The following is a 13,931-nucleotide window of genomic DNA, read 5'->3' as shown; positions in this document are numbered from 1 at the left end:
TGCGGCTGCATCAAAAAGATGCCCGGGACCGAAAGGTGACATCAGACAGTCCAAATACGTCGCTGTCTGCTTGTCCCTACTGGAGAAGTTGGTTGAGGAGCTCCTCTTGTAGATCGCAGAGTATGGCGCGGGGAAATCCTCGGGAAACGCTGGTCACCGGCATACAGGCATCCGGTTCTTGGCTCATCTGCAGGAACAGCCTTCGCCTGGCGGCGAGTACAGCATCGACTGACAGTACTACTTGCCAATGGCTGAGACTGATCGGCACGGGCGCCGAGCTGGGAACCTTCAAAATTCGCCGTTACGTTACCATATTTTGCTCTACGAAAGTTCTCTGGCCTGCTTTGCCGCAAGGTACCGCGTGCCGTGATGGACATCAAGGTTGGGCCACACAGGCGCTTCAATTCACGGTGTGGGTTGATCGGAACACGCCGAGTAGCAGATCTGATCTCCGATCGAGATGAAGTTCGACTGATGGCAGATGGCAGTGACAGTCTGGCACGGTCTTTGCAGCGTACCGTGACGCCATAAATCTTTAGCCGAACACTAGAATTTATACTGTTCATTTATACTGTTCATTGTAACTCTTCGAAGAACACCTAGTGAGGCTCAACAGTATTCGAAGCGCCTCTTCCAGTGTCGCTATTCTGTGGGAGCATCCTAATGCTTGTAAACATGGCGCTCCTGTTGTCAAGGCTCACACAATGATCAGCGACGGCGTAGCACGGGTGACTCTTTCATTACCGGAATGGCAGAAATTGACAAGTAAATGAGAGGTAATGTACGCCCTCTTCCTAGGAGGACAGCCTCAGCGCCCATGGTTTGACAGGCCAAACCGAGTTCACCGTCCGCAATCTGTGGAGCTGTTACTCACCATCTGCCGGATTCACTCGCAAAGTAGCTCAACCAATACGACAGGACCTGTCACAGGTCCACCAAACTTTCGTGTAACGTCTATTTCCTTGTCCAAGGATGGCGTCGTGGTATCGGAGAAACCTGCGCCGTGGATCGCACTACGGAGCTACCATACTTCAAAGACAGGACGTTGGTTGTGGAAGAGACAATTTACCGGGCAATTACACCGCCGGGGCGTTCGACGTCACTCCCAGCTTCCCGCTTCCTGGGCGGTCTGATAGCGCTGTTCAGCGCCCGTAGACCTCAAATGATGCGCGCGCTACGCGGATATTAGTTAATGAGGAATCCTCAGCGGGCTGAAGCCTGCCTGCAGGCACTGAGGCTCTGCCATCGTGTGATGTTGCGGCGAGTTACGACGGTATCCTAGCAGCGCCCCGTTTTATCTCCGTGGGTGTCGGATGCTTGCACTACTGGGATTTGCACTGCCTACAGTTTGTCCGGACAGTTGCGCTAGCTCAACAGTACAAGTTTTTAGACAACGGAATATTGCATGTACACCGTCGCCTTCCAATGGAGCTTCATGACCGGGTTTGTCTAGGTCAGTGAAGCTGTTCAGAAGCAATGGGACCACTAATGATGATCCGGTATCCGCTATGGACATGCCGTCAATGATGTCCATGGATAGGTTTAGCTCCGGGAACTCCAGAAAGATCATGATCCGACCTTTCTGCTCACTGCATTCATTGCTGTGTTCATCGATCATTGGCAAGGTGCTATCGACCTATTTGTCACAGCATCGAGAGGAATAAGAACGAGAAAGGTTGTCTGACTCGTCCTTCGGCAGCGTTACTCGTACATTTTGGAATACCCGTCCTTGCGAACAATATCGAGATTACGACTGACTCCTTCAGATTACACGTGAACGTGCAATTTTCTTCTATGCAGCAGATGTGTGGAATGGGCGCAGTGCAACACATCAGGATACAATGATGCTTACGGCTCATATAATCGTGATAATTCATCGCTCCTAGCGACGGCTGGTTCCATACATATGAGCATTTACACCCACTCCCCCTCATTCCTCACCTTGTGTCAATGGAAGCATAGGCCCGTATTCGCTCAACTTGCAATGACTCCATGAAGCCGGGGTTTCCAAGTAAAGGTACGTCATCAAATCAAATTTGCGCATCTTCCGGGTAACCCGCGTTACGCATCATTTCTGTGGTCCTGATGCATACACCCTTTCCACAGCGATTCAAGTCGCTTATCCCGTTCCAGATCTACGGTATTACCTGGTCAATCACCCATTTTGGTGGACTCCGATGTGGAAGGACCCACTCACAAGGCGCTCCATGTATGCACAGGTCCTCCATCGCTCTCACGGAAAGTCTTTGCCTAGCCCTCTAAGCCACTGATGTGACTCTATGCGACTCAGCCGGACCCGCAGCAATCCAGCACCATCCCTCTACATATCAGATGTGGCGCATGTACTATCCATTTGGCTTCTTCATAGCCTTGCTGTCGAAGTTATGTCAGCCCTGGCCTTCGTACATGTTATTGCGCGGATCCCCGTATTGACGCCCTTGCAAAAGGGCTTCAATCAACAAGGGCGTACGACATCAGGTATCAGTGCGTCTTGCCGTTTCTCTGCGCGCAAATAACCTCCATTAGCAGCGTAACAGGTTCTTGACCATCCTTCTTACGTTGTTCCCGACGATAGCGGGCTAGTCGATTGGGATACTCATACTCTGCGACGAAATAGCAATCATCTCGGCCGAAAGTAGCGCAATGTGGTAAGATGACCAGCATATATGCGTCCTTTTGCTGTGCCTCAGCTATAGTACCATCATGCTCGATAAATCGCGCAGCACACTCCCTCCTCAGGACAACAACATAATTCTGGTCAAACCGCTCGCATATATGCGTCTCATCACTATAATTTGGCTGCTGGTATGTCCTGTCAACCTCATAAAGTCTAGCGGCGGATCTCCCTGACCGTGCGGAGATGTCAGTTACAAATCTTTCAGACGCTCATGTCGTCCACCTAGCTTCAAAGGGCGTGAATTCTGGACTACCCTTCTGGACTACCCTCATCCCGGCGCTACGCCGGCCATGACTCGACGATCGTACTCCTCAAGGGCTAATTACCATTGCCCTCACCAAATCAGCATGACGACGTCCTCATCTTATGCTACGATATTATTCTGCGCTCAGCACCTTGCTAGCATTGAGAGTTCTGTGAGTTTACTTACATTGCATGACAAAACTATTCTGTCTGATCTCGGGCGATTTTGAAGTTCAAGAGGCAAAACAGGCTGGCATTATCTGCTTTCAGCCGTCTACTTTTCATTCCCTCTTCCCATGCTGTATTTCCTCAGAATGTCGACAGGCTTCACGCGAAAAAATATACCTGTATGGCTGGCCGATATGCACGCACGTGTGCGATATGTGATTCTCGGCTCTCACACGGAGGTGAGCCCACGCTCATTCGGATATAGACATGCCTTGGTAGTAGGACGTGGGAAACCATACGGAGCTTGGTCTTTGAAGCACTTAGGATCATCCCAAGTCAATTGTGCTTCCTGGCCTCGTAAGGTGTGTGCTCGCGATGAAGCATTCGTTCTCACACAAGCTGAGTGTTCTCATGTTCTCATCCAACAAGATGTGTTCCGCCCGCTCAGTATCGCCCTTCTCATCGTCGATGACCGCCTGTGAAACATGCGCCCAAAACTGTAGGAGAGCGCTGGAGGTCTGTAAGGCCGGACGGTCTCCATGACCGACACGCCACGCTTTTTCACACTATCCGCTCAAAATTCATATGAGATCCAACACGAACGTCGTGCGGTTGGAGGATGTGCCGAAGAGGAGTAAGAAGTGTCCACGATGTCCGGGCCGGGCCGAGCCGATCTTGTATTAGATCATCGCCACCACTATGACCCACTCACCCGAGCGCGTATATTAGTACCATCTCTTCATCTGCCCTCCACCATCGCGACCACCATGACCACCTCACTGGACTATCTTAAGCAGACCGGCACCGTCGTCGTCTCTGACTCCGGTGACTTTGAGTGTGAGTACACCGTCAAGATGGGACGATGAGTCTCGATCTGATGACGATCTCTTAGCCATTGATGTCTACAAGCCCCAAGACGCGACGACCAACCCCTCGCTCATCCTCGCGGCTGCAGGCAAGCCGGGATATGCGCATCTAATTGACGCTGCCGTCAAGTATGCCAAAAGCAAGGGAGGAGACCTGGACCAGCAGGCGAGCATAGCGATGGATCGTCTGGTAAGTGTGCACCGCATCTCTCGTATATGCGTGACTAATGTTCGTGCAGCTCGTCGGGTTCGGCAGTGAAATCCTCGCCATCATACCCGGGCGTGTCTCCACGGAGGTAGACGCCCGCCTCTCCTTCGACAAGGAGGGTACCAAGAAGAAAGCAAAGGAGCTGATTGCCATGTACGAGTCGCTGGGGATCTCGAAAGAGCGGATCCTGATCAAGATCGCATCTACGTGGGAGGGTATTCAGGCTGGACGGGAGCTTGAGCGCGACGAAGGCATCCATTGCAACCTGACCCTTCTGTTCGGCTTTGCTCAGGCGGTAGCTTGCGCCGAGGCCGGCGTCACCCTCATCTCTCCCTTCGTCGGCCGTGTAAGCGTCTTGCTAATGAGATCACGTGAGGTCATGCTTAACTTCCTCCGATAGATCCTCGACTGGCACAAGAAGAACAAGCCGGGCAAGGACTATGTCGGTGATGAGGACCCTGGTGTGCAGTCGGTGAAGAAGATCTTCAACTACTATAAGCAGCACAATTACAAGACGATTGTCATGGGTGCTTCCTTCCGTAACGTGTGTTTACAAGTTCTTCCCCTTTTGCACGAGTTAACTGACGATCATTCGTCAGACTGGGGAGATCAAGGCACTGGCTGGCGTCGATTTCCTGACCATCTCACCAACTCTGCTGGAGGAGCTCAAGAACGACACCTCGCCCGTCCCTAAGAAGCTTGACTCGCAAGCCGGTTCGTTTTTTGGCGGTTGTATTTTGACAGACCTACTTATCGCGCACCTTTTACAGCTATCCAGGGCACGCCGTTGAAGAAGGTGTCGTTTATCAACAACGAGCCAGAGTTCCGTTGGGCGCTGCTCGAGGACCAGATGGCTTTCGACAAGCTGCACGAGGGTATTAGGAAGTTTGCCGAGGACGGTGAAACGCTCAAGACCCTTCTTCGCAAGAAGCTGAGCGCCTAAGTGCCGTACGTCCGCAGAGAGTAGAAGGATGCGAAGTTCACTATGAGAGATAAGGTCGGTTAGAAGTTTTCGCGCTTTTGTTGTAGTCAAACATACCAAGGAATGATAAACGTATTCAGTACACGTTGCTCGAATTATTCCATACGCCTTGTGAAAGCATGGGTGAATCAACACTCTGCAAGGAGGAGAGCACAACCAAACAGCAGACGTTGCGACAAGTTGACGGCGCACTTCCATGGGAAGTGTCATCACAGTTCATTATATTACATAAAGCTTAGATTGACAGCCTTCGATAGCTCAGTTGGAAGAGCGCGAGACTGTAATGGATGAATTAATCTTGAGGTCGCTGGTTCGATCCCGGCTCGAAGGATTCTTTTTGGTTGCAAATCTTCCCAGCTGCGACACTGTTGTGCTCCGGGTTCGAACCTTTCCAGTGCACATCTTTCTTTGCTTTTGGTCAACACAATACACCTGCCTGGCTATGCGCAACGAAGCCCTCGCAAATCATACATTCGGCTAGTATCACCATATAACAAGCACGTACATTACAAGCAACAAGTAGCAGCGATCAGAGCATAAGAAAACATGCGAACTCGCGGCATCGTCCAGCTTGCGCTGTGCGGAAGAATGCATCAACACGCAGGTGCTATACGCTACTTAAATTTGCCCGGAGTGGTGAACCGAGCAAGGAACTCGATCATTTTGGCCGTCTCTTCGCCGACCGGCCTGATCCACTCAGGCGGAAGGGCGAAGCCATACTGCAATTGCTCGATATCAGAGAGACACATGGACGGATGACTAGAGCCACTTACTGTGCCGGTGTCTCGCAGGTGCACAGCGTAGGAGAACTTGATGCCGGCCTTGGCATACATCCAGTCGACAACGTTACCTGGTGCCCTGGTGCGTGATGAAGCGTCACGGCGTGTTAGATTACCCCCTGACAATGGGCAGGATGATACCTACTTGTACAATGAGGAGCAGAGGCTGCCAATCTGGGGTGGGAGAAACAGGTGTGAGCAATGGCATGAACATCATGGGGAAGGAGGATCCGCGGAAGGATAATATGTGTTCTGCGCATGCGCATTCATGCGCCGAAACATTTTCGACGAAGAAACAGGCAAAGAATGGTATATAGCTCATATAGGCATCGGAGGATGACTCTCCGAAAATGTAGATGGATAGATGATGCCATATCATTCGCATATGCGCACTGAAAAGCGACTGCATAGAAACCACGTTCATAATGCTGGATTGGCATCATTTCATGCGCATATATGCACGTAAAGACCGTGCTGCAATGTGATCCATGCAGAACACAGTCAAGGTAGAACGACAGCGCTCACCGTGAACGATGTCCCATGTACCTGCTTGATCGCCCTTGCAGCGCCAAGCGCGGCCTCGATCTGGTCTTCTGCGTCCTTTGGGATTTTCTTGCACGAATATGCGAACGGCGTCGATACTGCAGTACATCAGCATCGACATCCAACACACGTCTCTCGACTGCACTCACTCATTTGCCCATAGCTCCGAAGGTCAATATACGCCTTCAGCGACGGGAGCGTCGTAATGTAGTTCGCAATGTTGTTCACCTCGGGTGACTCAAAGGCACGGTGGCCCGGATACCACGGCGTGCATGGGTCGGTCGGGGTCGTGGGTTTCTTCTGGGCGGTGGGGAAGTCTGCACGTGCTTTCCATTTGTGGCCCTGCAGTGGAGGTTCGATGGTGAGGAAAAGAGATGTGAATGAACGAACACAACATACCCAATTCCTAGGTATAGTGGCAATGAGATGGCGACTAGAATGGGTGCACTGTTAACCTACCTATTCATGTCCAACCCCACACATTTCTCATTCGGTCCTAGTATCTGGCGGTTTTTATACCTGTGAATATGTCAGAAAATATGAACACCAATGGTTGTGAATATAATCTTACCAAAGCCTATCGGTGACCCAGGTATAGACGTAACCATCCGGATTGGGTACCGGGATGATATAGAAATGCTGGTGAATCGTCAGCATCAAGCTTCATGAAGATAAGAATATGGACACCACATGAAGGTCTCATAGAGGTGAGTGACAACAAAGGCAGCCTGCGGCATGGAATGATGGATTGAACAGAATGCTAGAATGCACATACGTAATTATCCAATAGTGATGCTATTGCGTAAGGCTCAGACGCACTCGAGACCAGGGAATGAGCCAGATATAGCGCCGTGGACGTTGCTATCCACTATGTAATCATGAGTATAGCACTTGAGACCAAAGAAGACAGCATATACGTACCTCCCGAGCATGTTGAGCGCCTGTGACAACGAATCCAGACTTACTTTTGAAGTTGGCCTTCTGACCCTTCGAGATCTTCATTGCAAACATCTCTCTGCCCTCAGCGGAATGACCGATGTTGACTAGTTGCACATAGTCTGGGTAGAGGGCGACCATCGCCTGTACGAAGTCTTCGATTTCATCGAGTGGGTGATAGACTGAATGGAATGTGGTGTTCGATAGCGATGTGAGGTTCCAAGACTTGGGATGGGGCTGCTCAGTAGGCGGAGAGAGCGCAGATAAAGGGAATTCTGTCGTTTTGTGTGGTATATCGGCGCCATTAAATGGAGAAGAGAGATAGTGTGTGACACTGGGGAAGTAGACATCTACGTGAGACGGAGTGATCCGCCAGACATCCACATCCGCTTCCTGAGTTCGAATAATTCACCTCTGTAACGACAGAAGTTAAAGTGAAAACGAACCTCTGCAATGTTCAGAAGGCCATCAATGTCCCGAGGTTGGTCGCCCACTACGAATGACTTAAGCAACGCATGCGACGCTACTGCCGTGCCCTCTAACACCGACTGGGCATCTTGCGGCGGTATATTCAGAGCATACGCCAGCACAGAGTGAAGAAACCAGAAGACCCATAGCGATGTTGAGTTCATTTTTGCACGATGGAAACCGTGTCAATAACGGACATGAGGACGAGCAGTCCTAGGATGACCTCAGTGACTTGAAAGAGAAGCAGCAGTGCCGCAAGGGTGATCATGATATGGGCGCCTATAATTTCCAGTGGTCGACTTGCACTTATATTTGTCCATGGCTTCAGACGCTACCTCCTGTTCTTACAATCAACGATGCTTCTAGATTGGTAGATATATTACCCCTCAGAAATATTGGCAACCAAGTTTCAATCGTTTCTGAGCAAATCGTGACTACAAATCTCTGTAGGTGGCACGTCTCGTCAGACAAGGATATCCGGAGCGCTCCCGCGCAGGTCGAAGTTGTCTCGTCTGCCCGCGGGAGACTACACCACTCTTCATCAGTGAGTACTACTCTCGAGTTGTATATTCAAGTTACTGAGGAAGTCCGAAGCGACGTGTGGTGACGACTGCGTCCATTACGCAGGCGTTCCGAATTTCCATCACCTCACTGACCTCCGAAGAACATGCAATGTTTTGCTATTACAGGGGCCACTGATTGAACTCCTGCAATCGTGCCGGACGCATGGTTGCTGGAAGGGAGCACCATGTACGCATCCATTGATAATGACATAAATAAAGATTACTAGTGAGAATAGGATCATAACAAATTCAATGTGACAACGCAGTCTGCTGGGGTCTAAGAATGATCAATGGAGCCTTAAGGCAGAATCCAGTGTATGCACTAAGGGAAGCTGTTCAGGAAGACAAGACCGCCGCGCTGTAATCGCGCTCAAAGGTCTCTCGCCATTGCTCGAAACCGACCATAGGAACCTCGCCGCATAGTCTTGAAGTGATCGCTCGAGCCTCATTCACACCCTGCGAGCATTCAGTCATGGTGTGCGACGTTCACATGAAGCAGCTTACCTGCAGCATTTTGAATACGGAGACAATGGCGCTCGCATAGAACATATAGTCGTAACTGAAAATTGACTGCAAGTGCTGCAACCGGAAATCATTCCGCGCCTCCTGATTTATCCTGTCGATTGGTGATGAATAATCGCCGTGGTAGAACACCCGTTCCATTAGGTCCTGGAATTGTGCTTGGTAGAGTGATTCCCCAGTGCGGAGCGACTGCGAGATTGCTACAAAGGTCGATATGACGTCGCTAATCTATGGCAACCTAGTGAGGAAATGGCCCTATCGACGTTCAATACCAACGCACGAAGTTTGGATTGACGACCTTCGTATGTCGGAGCAGGGCGATTCGGGTGCCGTGATCCAGGTGAGCCAGGGAGCCCCCGATCTGGATGGATCTGCTTTTCAGTGTGCATTTCAGTTAGCTTGACTAGACCGCTCACGACTGCGAGATTTACAGCTATCTCTCCCTCGACGTCTGCGAGACGATTGTATTCTTCAGAGGCCCATGTCCCACGAACGTTACCCTCAAATTTCGCGATACTAGCCTGAGCCTTCAACAGTTGAATATCTTGTGACACGCCAATGAACCTCTCGCGGAACTGCTGTGCCCACTTTGATTCCTCCGAGCCACCCTTCTCCGAGTCATCGAATGCTCTGTCATTGATCCATGCCGACATTAGATGCTGATATAGAGATGATAGTGAGGATATGGTGGATGAGCAGCGGAGTCTGACAGATTTGCGTGCCGAAGTGGGAGGGAGGATCATCACGACGAACGACGCGACAGAACCTGCAAAGGTTTATGTAAATTGGTACTTTATTGCACCATCATCGATACAAACTCACCGATGATCACCAACACGAACCTTCGCCATGCGACGGGCCATCCAATGCCAACGTCTCCCAGCACGGTAATATGTCCATCGAGCCAGGAGTAGCCCACAATTAGCGCCCATGTTACCTGCACCACGACCGTCAGAGTTCAGCGAACACTAGGGTGACTTAAACGCACCGCGCCCATCATAATACCTGATACATATTTCGGCGGAGCAAAGAGCCTCAGAAATAGAACAGGGAAAAGAAACACTGCGACGCTGGCGGCCATTCCGTATGGACTACCGTCGCTCTTCGCCGATCCTGACGCATCGAAATGCCCTTTGATGAGTCCCATGTCATGCGAATGAAGTTACGGTAGATGCGCACCGATGTACCAACAAAGTAAACCCACGACAAGTCCGACGAATGTGCCAGCGAGACGTAAAACGAGGCTACGCAAGGCAGGCAGTTACATACTGTGATACGAACCAATCACATGCAACGCACTTCCATATCTGATCAGCAGCATAGATATTGAGAGTGGTTTGAGCCATAATGAGGGCCCTGTGTGATATGCAGTACCTAAGTCAGTCGAGTACACAGCTAATAGAGACCACAAACCATAGCCCCTTCTGCGCATATATGAAGTCTGAAAGTGTTGAGTTTTGCTCTAAGAGCACACAGAATGGAACACATACGAGCACTGGTCTTGCATACTGCTGGAATCCATAGAGCGATTGTCAACGCCGCATACTTGAATGCAAACTATAGAGGAGTAAATGCAGCGTGTCGGCTCTCTGCCAAATAGTCCGGAGAGAGTATATTTACTCACCAATGCTTCCGGTGTCTTCGCCCACAAATATGCTCCATGCACAGTGTTCATGATGTGTTGAACAAAGTTGCTAGGAGGTCCGGCATCGGGATCTCGACCTAATGTTTCAGAACAGCTCGATCAGACGTGATTATCACAAGGCTGGTGACTAACACGCACTGTATGCCTTCTCGTTCACCTGTTCCGGTTCTTCTTCTTCAAAAGGCGCGGGATCTTCACCCAGTGCTCTTTCACCCGCATCGCCTCGCTGCGTTATCAGCTTGCCAATCGCGCGGATGCCCTTCGGTGCCCACAGTCGATTCTGCCTCCTTTTCCTCGCCGTATCACCAATAACCTCGACCACTGCTTTCGCGGATTTCGCAACCGTGACCAGATTCGCTGTGAAGACGAAGGCTATATACAAAGGACGGAAGGGCGCGTTACCACGCTCTTCGATTTGCTTGCCACTCGCAACCGCATCGAGCAGACCATGGAAGGGTTCCAGTAGTATCAGTCGATCTCGTTCTTTGAATGCATCGATAGCCTTCACCAGTCTCTGCTCGGCAGCATCGAGCTCGGCCAGGTGCACTTTGAGATCCGCAACATTCCCGCGGATGTACCGCTTTGTGTTTATAGAGTCGATCACAGCCTTGCAGGATGCAATGGCATTTGCACTTGCTTCACGAAGTTCGCGAGTGGCGTCGCCCAGTACCGGGACCAAATCCGTCAGAGGGATAGGTGCTGCATGCGAATGATGGCGTGTGTGTAGCTGGCGGAATAACTCCGCATCGCCCACCGATCGCTGTTCGGTCTTCCAATCCTCGGCATCAGGCTTCTCACCATGGAAGGAAGCCTCCGACAAATCAGCCGAGGATGAAAGGTATGAGCCAAGAAGCTTTGAAAATCCCTGAAGTGCGGCTGGCACAATAACGGACCTGTATATGAACAGAAGTATCATTAAAAAATGTATATACCCACCAAGACGGCCGACAAGTGTCATTAATGGTTCTTTGAGAGCTTTGATGTCGTTGCCATTCCATTTTCCCCAGCTGAACTCTAGGTTGAGCAAGGGTAGTTGCGAGGATACTGTGCAGGTGTGATGGTATGAGATGTCGACTAGCTGTATGATATCATCACTTACATTGTTTCATGTTCGCGATCATGTGTTCTCGCGCGGTCGCCGCCTTCCCCAACATCTCGCCATCACCGATTAATTGCGCTGCTGGTGCATTCAGGATTTCCTCCTGCAGCATAATGCCCTCGCCGATATGCCCAAGTAACTCCGAAGTGCTGGAGAGAGCAGCGTGGTTGAGCGTCTCGGGGAATACAAGGATGATGGTTACAAGTCCGATTGCGACGTAGCATGAGAGTGAGATCAGTAATGAGTTCAGAATTGTGTACTGAGGAAATGGGAAAAGAGGACCGTAGCTCTATGAACACATAATCAGGAACTGACACGGAGGTAGATCAAGAGAAACTGACGCAGTATATGTCAATGGCAATCGTTCCAAATATGCTCAGCAGCGTGAGACGGGGAGCATATGCGCGAATTAATGCCAAGAGAAATGTGCCTATGCCTAGAAAGACACCAAAGAGTACTGTAGAGTTTGTGTCCAAGAAGTCTCCGTTGAAGATGCTCGCAACATAGAGCGCATCAGGGTTTGCTAGTCCGGCAGCACTTGACACCTGTTATAAGATATTCGTTTTGGAAGAATTAACATATACCTTTGTGCTACCTTCTGTAGCTCTGCCTGCGTCACAACCTGATTGCGCACCGCTAGTGCAGCACGCATCCCAGCGGCACCGAACGCCCAGCCAAGGCATTCACCGACGATTAGCGTGAGTAATGCCTAGAAAGTCAATGAATGGGTTTATCAGCATGCTTAAACGTGATGTATGTATTACAATCGCTGAAAAGGGAGATATGCATACCGCAAGATACATCTGGACAGGCATATTGGGTGGAATCATCAAGCTACCTAGAAGGCCGAAGAATGCGCTGCACGAATCCGCTCAGAGTCTCCGCAGAATGACTCATAAACTCCAGATACTCACGCATTCCCCATAGCCTGCAGCGACTTCGAGGGTAGCAATATGATGAATGAGACCCACGATGCAACGCAACATCGCACTAGCATCTTCCATGACTTGCGTGAGCGTAGATTTGAGGAAACCCAGGTTGGCATTTGGTCCCAAACGTTGCGCTTGTTAGCCCGTGGATCTGACTTCTCCATGTGCGGCGAAGTATTGGGAAGTTGCAAAGGAGACTGCAGGGAGGCTGGCATGGCTGCAGTGATTCAGCGAGGAAACCACCGACCAGACTACAAGGCACACAAGGCAGAGCGAGATTCATAGGTCATTTGTTGAAGAATAGAAGCGAATAAGCATTGATGTCTGCCGTATTTGAACCAAGCTACCCCGCCTAAGCTGTCATGTCATCTGACTCAGTAGACCGCCGTCCCGACCAGCGCTCGTACTAGCGACAGCTCGACGAAGTAAATTCTCGACCGTATCCTTCGCAAATGGAACCGAAAAGTTCAATGAAGCATGAGCATTGACAAGTGAAAATTGCAAGCGAGAGAACGAAGGAATGCACGGAGGGTCGGATGTCGACGCGGTCAGGTGATCGCAAATGTCGCGACAATGTCAAAACGCGACGCAGCAATTCTTTCGGATAACGGTTCTTCCTCGCGTTGGATCGCGACACGGAAACACACACAAAAGGTACTATATGTCGACTGCTTTACGGCATTAACTGTGACACTCTAAATAGAGAAGGGAGGGGTTCTCAGCACTATAAATCCACATTTTCCGGAGGCAATCATGTTCAGCACCTCCCGCAATGCCTCAACAAAGCAGTGAGTCTCATACGGTGTATAGTGATGCATGAAGGCCATAAAATGACAGTAAATCGAAAGACGGGATGGGTAGGTTTGGATCCTGTGTGATCAGTAATCCCACTTTCTCCGCATTGTTTGGTGTTCAATCTGACAAGACTTGAATCTCAATGAGCTTTGACGATCTTCAAAGCGGCATTGCGCTGACAGGTAGATGATCTCTATGTCAAGAATCAGGCATGGGAACACACCGTGAATAATTATGTGAAATACAGGTACAGTAGTAAGCACATCTCCGTTCATGCAAATCAGGAGCCACATTCGAATTCTCTGACATTAAAGATATGGAATTGGGTAAAATAAGTCAAGGATCGTTCTCTGCGAGATATAATCTTGGCATCTTCCTCCCTTGGCTAGCACCCGAGTGCGTATGAACATCTTAATGCGCACAGTTCTCACAGTTCTGCATCACCTCCGAGGATTGTCCCATTCGGACCTTGGAAGAATATCATATTATCATCACCCTATGTCAGGTA

At 50.2% G+C, this 13,931-nt stretch overlaps 3 protein-coding genes and 1 non-coding gene across 4 annotated transcripts; 2 read left to right on the top strand and 2 right to left on the bottom strand.

Moving 5' to 3' along the window:
- The first annotated feature begins 3,688 nt into the window (after window positions 1-3,688).
- LAESUDRAFT_729777 (transaldolase) lies at window positions 3,689-5,159 on the top strand. The gene is made up of 6 exons (XM_040909708.1): window positions 3,689-3,925; window positions 3,981-4,144; window positions 4,194-4,508; window positions 4,563-4,706; window positions 4,762-4,876; window positions 4,933-5,159. Exons 1-6 carry the CDS (start codon window positions 3,739-3,741, stop codon window positions 5,103-5,105), a joined length of 1,098 nt encoding a protein of 365 aa, XP_040760554.1. The 5' UTR covers window positions 3,689-3,738; the 3' UTR covers window positions 5,106-5,159.
- Window positions 5,160-5,391: 232 nt separating this feature from the next.
- LAESUDRAFT_t76 lies at window positions 5,392-5,475 on the top strand. Its single transcript has one exon. It is a non-coding gene; the product is annotated as a tRNA-Tyr (tRNA).
- Window positions 5,476-5,575: 100 nt separating this feature from the next.
- On the bottom strand, window positions 5,576-8,118 carry LAESUDRAFT_729776 (uncharacterized protein). The gene is made up of 11 exons (XM_040909707.1): window positions 7,849-8,118; window positions 7,388-7,795; window positions 7,242-7,334; window positions 7,038-7,105; window positions 6,926-6,985; window positions 6,866-6,872; window positions 6,616-6,808; window positions 6,449-6,564; window positions 6,069-6,097; window positions 5,918-6,002; window positions 5,576-5,863 (listed from the first exon to the last, which is right to left on the bottom strand). The coding sequence occupies exons 1-11, from the start codon at window positions 8,032-8,034 to the stop codon at window positions 5,759-5,761; spliced, it is 1,350 nt and encodes a 449-aa protein (XP_040760553.1). The 5' UTR covers window positions 8,035-8,118; the 3' UTR covers window positions 5,576-5,758.
- Window positions 8,119-8,606: 488 nt separating this feature from the next.
- Window positions 8,607-13,120, bottom strand: LAESUDRAFT_729774 (uncharacterized protein). Its single transcript, XM_040909706.1, has 18 exons — window positions 12,614-13,120; window positions 12,491-12,557; window positions 12,284-12,408; window positions 12,041-12,236; window positions 11,700-11,988; window positions 11,537-11,644; window positions 10,739-11,476; window positions 10,580-10,677; window positions 10,446-10,512; window positions 10,369-10,396; window positions 10,255-10,311; window positions 10,135-10,199; window positions 9,944-10,068; window positions 9,778-9,892; window positions 9,372-9,721; window positions 9,236-9,316; window positions 8,938-9,183; window positions 8,607-8,889 (listed from the first exon to the last, which is right to left on the bottom strand). The coding sequence occupies exons 1-18, from the start codon at window positions 12,841-12,843 to the stop codon at window positions 8,770-8,772; spliced, it is 3,105 nt and encodes a 1,034-aa protein (XP_040760552.1). The 5' UTR covers window positions 12,844-13,120; the 3' UTR covers window positions 8,607-8,769.
- Window positions 13,121-13,931: the final 811 nt, after the last annotated feature.

Source organism: Laetiporus sulphureus (assembly GCF_001632365.1).
Source record: "Laetiporus sulphureus 93-53 unplaced genomic scaffold LAESUscaffold_45, whole genome shotgun sequence".
In the NCBI taxonomy this organism is placed as follows: domain Eukaryota; kingdom Fungi; phylum Basidiomycota; class Agaricomycetes; order Polyporales; family Laetiporaceae; genus Laetiporus; species Laetiporus sulphureus.
The sequence above is the reverse complement of the archived record's forward strand: the minus strand, read 5'-3'. Positions and strand labels throughout refer to the sequence as shown.